General features: G+C 42.7%; 1 protein-coding gene across 5 annotated transcripts in view; it reads left to right on the forward strand.

Annotated features, from left to right (window-relative positions):
- The window catches only part of adamts9 (ADAM metallopeptidase with thrombospondin type 1 motif, 9), a 50,310-nt gene that overhangs the window by 1,957 nt on the left and 36,173 nt on the right, over positions 1 to 12,180 (forward strand). For 4 of the 5 annotated variants that reach the window (XR_009769280.1, XM_061686983.1, XM_061686985.1 and 1 more), the window contains exons 3-14: positions 602 to 764; positions 2,522 to 2,856; positions 4,994 to 5,077; positions 5,158 to 5,282; positions 5,375 to 5,415; positions 6,059 to 6,164; positions 7,158 to 7,304; positions 7,913 to 8,054; positions 8,911 to 9,015; positions 9,563 to 9,708; positions 11,043 to 11,224; positions 11,316 to 11,452. Coding sequence is in view for 4 of the 5 variants with exons in the window: in XM_061686983.1 (XP_061542967.1) it covers positions 602 to 764; positions 2,522 to 2,856; positions 4,994 to 5,077; positions 5,158 to 5,282; positions 5,375 to 5,415; positions 6,059 to 6,164; positions 7,158 to 7,304; positions 7,913 to 8,054; positions 8,911 to 9,015; positions 9,563 to 9,708; positions 11,043 to 11,224; positions 11,316 to 11,452 (1,713 nt within the window). In the remaining variant the exon portion in view is untranslated. The remainder of the gene's footprint in view (positions 1 to 601; positions 765 to 2,521; positions 2,857 to 4,993; positions 5,078 to 5,157; positions 5,283 to 5,374; positions 5,416 to 6,058; positions 6,165 to 7,157; positions 7,305 to 7,912; positions 8,055 to 8,910; positions 9,016 to 9,562; positions 9,709 to 11,042; positions 11,225 to 11,315; positions 11,453 to 12,180) is intronic. The other variant, XM_061686984.1, reaches the window with a different exon arrangement.

Here is a 12,180-nt window from a genome sequence, read left to right on the forward strand (position 1 = left end):
GCCCAAAGTCAGCTGGGATAGGCTCCAGCTCAACCACGACCCTGCTGAGGGTAAGCGGTCTCGAAAATGAATGGATGGCTGTTGTTACACACAATTGGTTAATACTTGGTGAAGCGTCAAGGCATTTGCACGTCAGTGAACACCACATGGAAAGTGCTCGTGTTGGCATGTGCTTTATCGAGTGCATCGCAGCGCAGACCTCCATGTTATCCCGTCACGTTAAATGTGCCATGTGAAGTACTGTACATAGAATAGCACTTTGGGCTTACTTGCCAAGAACGCACAACAATATACAGCCTCGGTGTTTTTCTGATAGCCATCATTAGTCTCACTTTTGGGACCATTCTTATGTGCATGCAAATTCACCTCAAATGTCTTTTGGCTAAATGAACCCCATTCCACTGATGCTTACTATAACTATGTTGCAGTAGATAGAGCTTGCATTAGGACAAAATCTTGATGTTGAGAGAAGTCAATTAAATGTTCCCTTTGGTACTAAGTATTAAGATGTTAGACTGTAAACATTTGCAAAAGGGTATGTATGTATTATGTAGGATGACTGAATGGTGGCGATTAACTGCTTTGTTTTCTTTTTCCTCAGTTTGGTACCTTCAGATCTCCAGAAGGGGAATATTTTGTTGAGCCCCTTCACAGCTATCAAGGAGAACATTATGAAGAGGAACACACAAAACCTCATATTGTGTACAGGAAAAGTGCACCTGAGAAAGAGAAATCTGTGGAGAACTCAGCTTGTGACACTTCAGGTGAAGCGGATGCAATGATGAGATTGTGTGCATCACAACTATTCTTGCACATATAGGGTAGACTCATATGGAGTCAAGCATTTCTACTCGTGTGTGTGTGTGTGTGTGTGTGTGTGTGTGTGGGTCTCGTCAGACCTTCAAGTGAGTTCCCACAGATGTCAGCAGCTGCGTCATTCCCAAAGTCCCTACAATTGTATCAGGAAATGATTATGTAATAGTAAACGAGTCTATTGTGTTTTTATAGAGATTGTAGCATAATCATAACCTGTATAGCTTATCGGGCTAACGAATTCAAGGAGAGCGAATACGGCTTAGCAAAAAGTGAGGATTTTACACATAATTGAAAAACATTCACAGTTTGTTTGATTTTCATATATTTATATTCATTACATTTACAATGTCTAATAGCTGATACACAGCAGCTTTCCTCATCTCACACAGGAAGACTCATTTGGAAGTTCTCCCTTCTATCATCTCATCTCAGTTTACTGTCTGAACTTCCTGTTGACTGTTGACTCTTCCTCCCACTTTATGATAAGGAAGCTGGGTCGACCCACTACCATGAACATGCAGTGCCGATTTCATGAAGACTAAGCCGTGTCAAATAACCCAAATTGAGAAATTAAAGCAAGAATATCATTTTCCCTTAACGTGACAGTCATTGGGATCATGCATTTGGCTGAAAAAACAAAGCTCACATATGAACGTTGCCTTCATTCCCATAGTGACCCCAGATCACCTGCTTTAGCTAGGCCACCCCTTGCGTTGTGTAAGCACTAGTCGGTGATAATGATTTGCATTCTTCAAACTGATCTTCAAAATGATCAGACAATATTTCCAGACATGATGTAATAATGCTGGGGATTGCTATTAGTGCTATTAGTGAGCGGCTCTGGCTCAGTAGGTAGAGCGGGTTGTCCAGTGACCGAAAGGCAGCAGTCGCCTATTGGTGTATGAATGAGTGGGTGAATGTGAAGCTTTGTAAAGCGCTTTTGGCACTGCGATGGTGTAGATAAAGCGCTATATACAATAAGTGCAGTCCATTTACCATTTCAATTCATTGTCTTGGCCTATTTGGTTTCTGACCTTGTATATTGGCTAACAAATGTACCGCCACCATCAAGAGCAGGAAACCGCAGTTGCCCCTTAGGACTAGTTCAAATGTTTTCTTTATTCTCTGCCAGATGTTTGGTGTCACTATGAGTAGCATTTGTAGCGTTTTGATACAGTTACGTATTTATGGTTCTAATATCATCAATTGAGGTAGTATGTTTTCAATTCATTCTTGTGCTAGGTTTTATTGTTAGATGTTTCGAACTCTTGACTTGGAATCAGATTCCTAAGCCTAATGTAAACCATTGTAGTCTTCCGAAGGTAGGGATTCCACACAGCGTGAGCTTGTTCTGATTCAACAATGTATTGTTAAAATCATTTCCCAGTAGGACTGAGAATGTTAAGTTACTCCCTTGTTGGACTGTTCTTCTGGTGTGTGCACTTCAGCTTGTGCTACTTTCTTTATGGCCTTATGCCAGGTTTACCTAGCCTGAACTCTTTGCCCTTTTCTGAGAGAGAAAAAAAGCACTCCAGGCGACATTCAACACAATTTGAGCTGAAATGACGAAAAGGGAAAGAGACAGCAACATATCTGAATCATAACCTACAGCTTCAACCCATGCAGCTGTAGTTTTAAAGTCCTCATTCGCATGACATCCCTGTAAATCAACACATTTCTCTTCCCTTCTGGCTCCTCTTTCTAGGACACAAACACAGGCATAAGAGGCACAAGCTGAGGAAAAAGCCAACAGCTGGGGTGGCTTCGGACAAAGTGCATGTTCCCAGGACTGGTATACTGAGTGATGTGGAGTCGCTAAGTGCCCGCCTGACAAGCGATGCCTTGCACAGATCAGCGAGCAGCAGTGTTGGCGCAAAAGCTGCGAATGAAAGCAGCAGTGATGACTCAAGACCTCACAAGCGGTCAAAGCGCTTCCTCTCCTTCCCGCGCTTCGTTGAAGTCATGTTGGTGGCCGACAGCAAAATGGTGGAACATCACGGCAGCAACCTGCAGCACTACATGCTCACCTTAATGTCCATTGTAAGTCCTGCTCTTCGGACTTTTGGGGAAGAATACTGCATGATCTCTGACCAAACCATTAGGTACACCTGCACAAGCAAATGAATGGATTTGCTTTAGTGCATCTGCATGCTTAGACGTAATTATTATTATTAAGGGTACCAAATGTACGGGTTTTCCTAATGCAGTCTCCAGTAAGTGCACATGTAGGCACTGTACATGGAAAGATGAATTTATATACAGATACAGTGTATACTAAAACAAAAAGTTTCCACACCCCTGCTCAAATGCCACCATTTTGTGATATAAAAAATGAGACCAAGATAAATCATTTCAAAACGTTTTCCACCGTCAATGTAACCGATAACAATTGTAAAAATCAAGAGGGTAAGTAAAAATAAACAACAGAGATAATGCTTTTGCAAAAGTGTGCACATCCTCTCATAAAAGGGGACGCGGCCGTGTTTAGAACATTTAAACTCATGTTAAATGGCAGTCACCACACACCAACCACCTTTTAAAGTGCCCCTGATTAACCCCAAATACATTTAAACATTTTTTTTTTTGCTTTCAAGCAGAGGCCTGAAGGTTTTGTGTTGACACTGACTGCTATTTGGAAGTGTTCATAATTCCGTCCACTTTGACTAAGGACCCAGTTCCAACTAAAGGAAAACAGCCCCAAAGCATGATGCTGCGACCGCTATGCTTCACTGTTGGTATGGTTATCTTTTCGTGATGAGCAGTGTTGTGTTTGCATCTTTTCGAATTATGGCCAAAAAGGGCAACCTTGGCTTCATCAAACCATAACACATTTTACCACATGCATTTAGAAGATTTCAAATGTGCTTTTACAAAATGTAGCCAGTGTTGGGGGTGCTCTTTTTTTGTAAGATAAGGCTTCTGTCTCGCCACCCTACCCCATATCCCATGCATACAGTTTGCAAAAGACATGAGATTGTTGTCACATGTACTAAACATGCAGTAAAGTACTTTCCAGACATTTTTGAAGCTCCTTTAATGTTGCTGTCCGCCTCTTGGCAGCCTCCCTGACCAGTTTTCTTCTCATCTTTACATCACTTTTGGAGGCACAACCAGCTCTTCGTAATGCCACTGACTGTCTTCACCATGTTCCATGGTATATTTATACATCCATTTCTCAACACTGCTGAGACTGTTGAGGTCACCAATCAGTCACAGGGCACATATAGACACAGACAACCATTTGCACTCAGATTCACACCGTCACTGAGTGGGAACTGAACCCACGCTGCCCGCACCAAAGTCAGGCGAGTGTACCACGACACCATCAGTGACTTGGTATATTTAATGCCTTGCGAATGAATTTGTATCCTTCTCCTCCTGATTGTTACCTTTGAACCTGAGATCCCTCTGAGGCTGTGGAAGCTCTCCGCGGCCCGTGGGTTGTGCTGTAAGATGTGACGACAAAAAATGTCAGGAAAAGCCAACTAAATCGTCTGAACTTTATTTAGGGTTAATCAGAGGCTATTTAAATGGTGGCAAGTGTGTGCTGACTCGCTTCTAACATGAGTTTGAATGTGACTGCTTAATTCTGAACACAGCCAATTTCAATTGAGTTGTACAGGTTACTGTTTACATTATTTATCTTGGTCTCATTTGTTTATATCACAAAAACCTGGCAATTGAACAGGGGTGTGCAGACTTTTTAGATCCACTGTAAATTGAATGTTTCTTGTACCTACTACGAGTCCATCACACAGCCTTTGAGGTTTGGGGGTCTGTGAGAAAGAAAAGGGCAGCCTCGAACAGGTGTAAACACAATTTTCAAAGAGCCAAGGGGGAGAGGGCGGTCCGAGGCATTGCCTCTCTGGCAGCTTTGATGAATGTTAAAAAAATATGCTCAGGTATGTCACATAGAGAGCATATTCCCGTCCAAATACCAGCTTTTGCAGGCATCTGGGGCCGTCGGTCCTCAAGGGGAGGTTGAAATGACCAACTGCACATGCTGGTTGTGGATAAAAGCTGCTTTCTCAACATGGGGTTAAGCCATTATCAACTTAATCCTCCAAATGTTCTTGTCCATGCTTTAAACCACAGGATGGCTGTCAATGAACACAATTATTCATATTTGAGCTATCTTAAATTATAAAATGCTTTCTGTTCATTGTTTTCTATTCAGGTATCTTCCATCTACAAGGACCCCAGCATTGGCAATCTAATTAACATTGTGATTGTAAAATTAGTCATAATAAACAATGAGCTGGTAAGAACTGCTAATTAACATATGTAGGGCCAACGAACATACCTGACATTTTCTGCATCTAACGTGGCTCTTTTTCTTAGGACGGTCCGCTTGTTTCATTTAACGCACAGACCACTCTGAAAAACTTTTGCATTTGGCAGCATAGTCAAAATGTCCCGGATGATAATCAACCCTCACACCATGACACCGCCATCCTTATCACGAGGTGCCAATTATTTTTTTAAAATTATTGTAGACTGTATTATTAATAAGGATATTCCTTATGTTTTTCTTGAATTGTCTGTACTTTCACCACAGACAAGACATCTGCAGAGCACGGGATAAATGTGACACATTAGGTAAGTTGCTATTAAATTAAAACATACTGACCAACATTCAACCATAAACTATGCACTCACCTATAACCTTAGGTGTATATGCATTTGAATTAATTCCTATGTAAGAGCTGTATCAAAAAGTGCGACTTAACAACAGTTGCGCTCTAATGCCCACTCCAGTCCTGTAGATGCTCATTACGGAGTGTTTAACAACTAACATGATTCCCACTAAAAGTGAATGGTTTCTTTCTTGGCCCATTGCCGAGATCCGTGGGAGTAGATTTTGGCTTATTCCGGTAGCAAACATCGAGCAACACACATCCAAACACAGCACACGAGGGACTGCCTCACGCTTTGCATTTTAAGGAGGTAGTGAAGCTAATTTTGTATTGATTTAAGGAAATGTCCACATCCTCCATCGTTGAGGTCAGCAGACTCGCACAGGTTTCGACCTAAATGTGGGCAGGACAAAATCTGATTGAAAATCAAATATGTCATCAGAAAACAAATCTAAAATTACTACCGAGTCTATTTTGGGAGGAGTTTATTTCTTCGGACATAATTTTTAAGTCTAGAACTATGAAATAAGAGCCGATCTTCACAGCATTAGAGAGGTCCCTTAACCATCACACTGGGAAGTTGAACTGATCCTCTTACCTTTCAGGACTGGCTGAGTTGGGTACTGTGTGCGATCCGTACAGGAGCTGCAGCATCAGTGAGGACAACGGCCTGAGCACAGCGTTCACCATCGCCCATGAACTCGGCCACGTGTAAGTGCCGCATGCGAGAGGCCCATTGACTTTCGTCAACATTCTTATATGGCTGCATTGGTAGCACTTCAAACATTTTCTAGGAATTCACGTGTGAAGGAGGAGATCAAGGACACAACAGCTGGACGTCCTTTCCTTTTTCTAAGCGTTTGGCTCTGCTTTTGCGTGCAAGAGATCACATTTCCCCACTTTTTCAAGTATACTGTAAGCACAATTTATGACCTTTGCCCGCCTGTGCAAACTCTGTTTTGTCCAAAGTCTTGAGTCAGCCAGAGCATGGACCCGTTAGCCTGCTGCACCGGAGACTGTTACAGACCTCATCATCTCTAACAAATGCTCTTTGGAATCGGTAACAAACGGTGGGATTGTTGAATTCCATTTTTATCCGCATCAAGCGGTGACAGCATGCACAGCGACGGCTTAGCAGTGTTATATGGTACCTGTCAGGTGGGCTGTTGAGTAGCTCAAGAGAGGGTGCAACGGGGGGCAGCAGGGCGGTGTGGGACTGTACCTGTCCACCCCTGACTACAGCCATTACTACACACATATCAGTGCTTTGATACTTCTCTTGTGCACACTTACTTGTGATTTGTCATTAAAAACGTTGTTGTTTCCTGCTAGGTACTATCAGTGATGGTATATGTATAGTTTATAGAGTATGCACCAGACAGCCTTAAAACTTGCACAATGTAATGATATTAAATACAAGAACGGTATCAAAAACAGCGTTCTGGCTTCATAAAGATAATAAAGTCAGAGAGGAATTAATTCAACAATATGTTTTTTTTTTTTTTTAATCAGGCACAGCTCTTATGATAATGCAGTGCTGCAATTCTACACCACAACAAAAGTACTGCCACAGTAACAATAGATTGTTTGAAATCTATTTTCTCGACCAGCCACAGTTTTCAAAAATGTGTCAAAATATGTTTTCTTTGTAAGCGCAAACAATTAAATCTATTTCATAGACATATTCTGCATTCTATCTTCTAGTTTCAACATGCCTCATGATGACAGCAATAAATGTAAGGAGGATGGCGTCAAGATCCAGCAACACGTGATGGCTCCCACACTTAACTACAACACAAATCCTTGGATGTGGTCCAAGTGTAGCAGAAAGTACATCACAGAGTTCCTTGAGTATGTCACACTCTTTTCCTCACGATTCTTCCAAATATACACATGAATCAGATTTTGTTTTCAGTCTGATTTGGAGGAACTGCAAAAGAACTCAAACAACTAGAGAGTAAAATAAATATGGCATGTTGATTCGTATGTTGTGCATTTAGCAGAATGTGGTGTAAAGATGGTGATAAAATGATCGCATTGAGATACAGGGACTACAGGGGGAGTGCAGACATTGTGTGCTGTTCATAAAGTGGAACATTGACACTTTGACGACATAACCGTGGCTCCTCCTCAAGACTGTTGCGGCCCCCTTGTTTCCTCAAACAACTAAAAAAAAGATGAAGGAACTTGAAAAAGTAAACAGCATAGTATCTGCAACTGTCCAAAATCTCTTACCCAACTCCCAGCCAATCAAAGTGTATTATTTTCCCTTAAACAACTACATTGACGGAATGGAATGTAGTCAGAGATGTGGAGAAAAAAGAAGAAGCACGAGCAGTCTGTGCAATAGAGGGCTTTATAAATGTGCAGAAAAATAACATAGTTGTGGGTTTGTGTTTTTTTGTGTCTTTTGTTTTGCCTTTTTTTCTTTAAGTCATTTTATTTTTATTTCTTAATAGCACAGGTTATGGTGAGTGCTTGCTCGACGAGCCCGTTTCTCCGCCTTACAGTCTCTCGCAGCAGCTGCCTGGACGGATATACAATGTCAATAAACAGTGTGAATTGATATTTGGGCCGGGAACACAGGTGTGCCCTTATATGGTAAGTGGAGTCTAAACTGTGATGTTGTAGACACAGCTTGTGTTATGACGATTGGCTGTACTACGGCTGTGCGAAATCTGAAGCCTGTGTAGTCATTTGTTGTAAATAATAGTAGCAGTGTAATACCACACTACGTATCTACATCTGACCGAGGGAATAAACACATAAATCATATGCATCAAATAGTCAGGGCGCCTCGTTGCCTATCAAAAGCTTTAACAATTTTGTGAAGCTAGGATTTTCACAGCTAAACCATGCATCAATTTTTGGTCAAACGTGCAGAAATGTATGTAATGTAAAGGTACACTATATGGACAAAGGTCTTCAGACACACCTTTTCATGAATTACTTAATTAGAGGTTGGGCAAAATCCCTTAGTTCCCACAAACCTTTAATTCTTCATCTCATCAGGATGATTTAGGAAATTCTACGTCCCAGTGCACAAAGCAAAGTTAGATGAGTTTGGTGTGGGATAACTTGAGAGGACTGAATTCCGCCCCATTTAACATATTTGGGATCAATTTATACAGATTGGAAGTCAGTTCTTCTGGATGAATGAGCTAAAATTCCTACAGATATACTCAACAATCTTCTATAAATATTTCCAGGAGAATTGAAGCTTTTATAGTAAAAAAGCGGAGATCAGAAGGTCCAAGAGCCATGTCTTCCATTACTTTTGTCCATACAGTTTATGTATACAGGTACATGTATCACACCTGTAACAGCTTGCTACTTGATGTTATTTTTTGGGGCTCATGCATCCACCCTGAAAAAATAGAACCAGCTAAGAAGCCCAACATGAAGAGTTATACAGTCTGAGAGAACCTTTAGTAATGTGTAATGTGTGTGTGCACAGACCCAGTGTCGAAGGCTGTGGTGCACCAGCCCAGAGGGCGCCCAGAGGGGCTGCAGGACACAACACATGCCGTGGGCTGATGGCACTGATTGCTCCCCAGGAAAGGTAAGTGGGATGTACAAATGAAGACAAGCATTTATGATAAACTTTTTATGGTCATGTACAGTACATGCGTACACAAAGTCTGCGTTTCGGTAGTAAATACAGCAAGCACACACAGAGGGGTGTTCGGTGTCTTGCCCTTGCTAATGTATGAGAATCATAGCAAAAAACTAAAAAATATCAACCAGGTTTAATGATCTAACTCACATCCTTGCATACACGTAGGCATGCAAACACACAGACCACACTAAATTCTTAAACCATGTTTATCTAATCGAGCGTGATTATCCTGCGGCTCTGAGCTGAGATGTTCATTGATTTGTTTGACATTTCTTGCCATCTATTCACATAGAGGAAGACATTAAATATTTCACTGTATAATTTCTCTGAGATTATTATCGAAGACCAGCAGAGCAGAAGTTTTGCCTGTTCCAAGAAAATTATTTCATGTGCCATTGTTTCTTGCTCACATTTATGACTGTTCTCTCTTCCATCTTTATTTCTCTTTTCCTGACGTGTCAAACCTTTTTACCTTCCTCTCCTAATGCAGCACTGCAAACACGGCCTATGTATAGCCAAAGAGCACGACGCCACACCTGTGGAGGGGGCATGGGGAGTTTGGAGTCCTTTCGGTACCTGTTCTCGGACATGTGGCGGAGGGATCAAGATCGCAGAGCGCGAATGCAACCGACCCGTGTGAGCACTCCTCTTTGTAGTCACGCATGCCAGCAGGACCTTGTCTCCATCTTAGATACCGAAGTCAGTGTTCCATAGATCAAGCCACCCTAAGGGAATTCTTGGCATAGCTAATGATCACCCACGCTTTCTCTGACGGCCAATTTTAAAAGTTTTTTTTCCGGTATTTACACAAATCTAACAGTAGTTGCAAATTGCAAATAATGTTGACCTTTTTGTGGAAATAATGCTTGCTTTATGCCTAACTATTATGTTTTTTTAGGATTAGGAGATAACCCTTAAAGATTGACACATTGATCATGATCTTCAGTTATCAACATTTCAAAAGTTTCGATTCTAATTTTCATTACGGGTGAGATTTGTGTAGCTTTAGCAGGGAGGCTCAGCCTTCCCTCTCCCCAGCCACTTTATACAGCTCTTCCGAGGGGATCCTGAGAGGTTCCCAGGCTAGCCGAAAGACATAGTCTCTCCAGCGTGTCCTGGGTCGTCCCCAGGGTCTCCTCCCGGTGGGACGTGCCCGGAACACCTCACCGGGAGGCGTCCAGGAGGCATAGTAATCGGATGTCACAGCCACCTCATCTGGCTCCTCTCAATGTGGAGGAGCAGTGGCTCTACTCTTAACCCTTCCCGGATGACCAAGCTTCCCACCCTATCTCTATGGGAGAGCCCGGACACCCTGCGGAGGAAACTCGTTTCGGCCGCTTTTATCCGGGATCTTGTTCTTTCGGTCACGACCCACAGCTCGTGACCATAGGTGAGGGTAGGAACGTAGATTGACCAGTAAATTCAGAGCTTCGCCTTTCGGCTTAGCTCCCTCTTCACCACAATGAACCGATACAAAGTCAGCATCACTGCAGATGCTGCACCGATCCGCCTGTCGATCTCCCGTTCCATTCTTCCCTCACTCGTGACCAAGACCCCAACATACTTGAAATCCTCCACTTGGGGCAGGATCTCATCCCCGACCTGGAGAGGGCACGCCACCCTTTTCCGACTGAGGACTACGGTCTCAGATTTGGAGGTGCTCATCCCAGCCGCTTCACACTCGGCCGCTCCAGTGAGAGTTGGAGATCACGGCTTGATGAAGCCAACAGAACCAAAAAGCAGAGATGCAATACCGAGGCCACCAAACCGGACCCCCTCTACGCCTCGGCAATTGAAATTATGAAATTATTATATATGAAACCCCATTAAGCATGTTAATGTTAATTTTGCACGTGTTTTACAATATTGTAAGCTTTGCCCAATACAAACTAGCCCTCAGTTAGGCACTGTCCAGGGTTTTGAGAGACATTTGTTTGTTTGTACTTACTCTTATAATGTGTCCCCACCAGTCCCAGGAACGGAGGGATGTATTGTGTTGGTCGCCGGATGAAGTTCCGTTCGTGTAACTCTGAGCCATGCTCCAAGCAGAAGAAGGACTTCAGAGAGGAGCAGTGCGCTGCCTTCGACGGCAGGCATTTCAACATCAACGGTCTACCTCCTAACGTTCGCTGGGTGCCCAAATACAGTGGAAGTGAGTCTTGCACCCTGCTGGCATCTTTTTATTTAATAATAATGTCTGACTAGTTAAGACATATTTGTCTTCCTACTGTCTCTGTGAGCAGTCCTGATGAAGGACAGATGTAAGCTGTTCTGCAGGGTAGCAGGCAGCACGGCCTACTATCAGCTCAGGGACCGGGTCACAGACGGCACTCCGTGTGGACCTGATACCAACGACATCTGCGTCCAAGGCTTGTGCAGGGTGAGGTTCTTAGTGTGTGGTTGCACTTCACAAAATCATACATTGCCCAGTAGAACCTGAAAAAACAGTAGGATATTTTTTGGGCGCTGAGCTGCACACAATGTTTGGGTTAGAAAGCTGTTCACTATGGATTTACTCATCTTGGCAAGTGGAGTTTGATTGATCTCCTTTTACGTGCCCTGGACCATACATCCTTGTTGAGATTAAAACATGTCTTGCTGAAAACTCTTACACGTGGTTCAGCTTACGTGCCATCTCTAATGGTGTGTTACAAGGCAAATGTAGTTCAGATGGGTGGCTGGAACAAGTGAGATATGTCAAGGGCTACACGGTTGCTCTTTCGTTAGCATTGCATCGATTGGAATAAACAAGCGCACATATTTCCAAACTCCAGTGGCATGTATGTTGTTTTAGACTTTATACATTACATTATTTTATTTTGGCTATTGGGCAGTACTGTACAGTGGAAGAGTAGTTTGCACTGTTGTCTCACTGGAATCAAAGTTGGCCTTTGTGTATGAATTTTACATGTTCTCTTTGCTTGTGTGGGTTCTTTCTCTCAAAACATCGAGGTCCTTTGGAGACTCTAAATGCCTGTAGGTGTATAAGCATGAATGTGATTGGTTTTCTGTCTGTCAGCGCTCTTATTGACTGGTGAGCAGTCCATGGTGTACTCCGTCTCTCATCGTGAGTCAACTGGGATGACCATGTTACCTTGTACAGAATAA

Source organism: Phycodurus eques, chromosome 10 (genome assembly GCF_024500275.1).
Source record: "Phycodurus eques isolate BA_2022a chromosome 10, UOR_Pequ_1.1, whole genome shotgun sequence".
Taxonomy (NCBI): domain Eukaryota; kingdom Metazoa; phylum Chordata; class Actinopteri; order Syngnathiformes; family Syngnathidae; genus Phycodurus; species Phycodurus eques.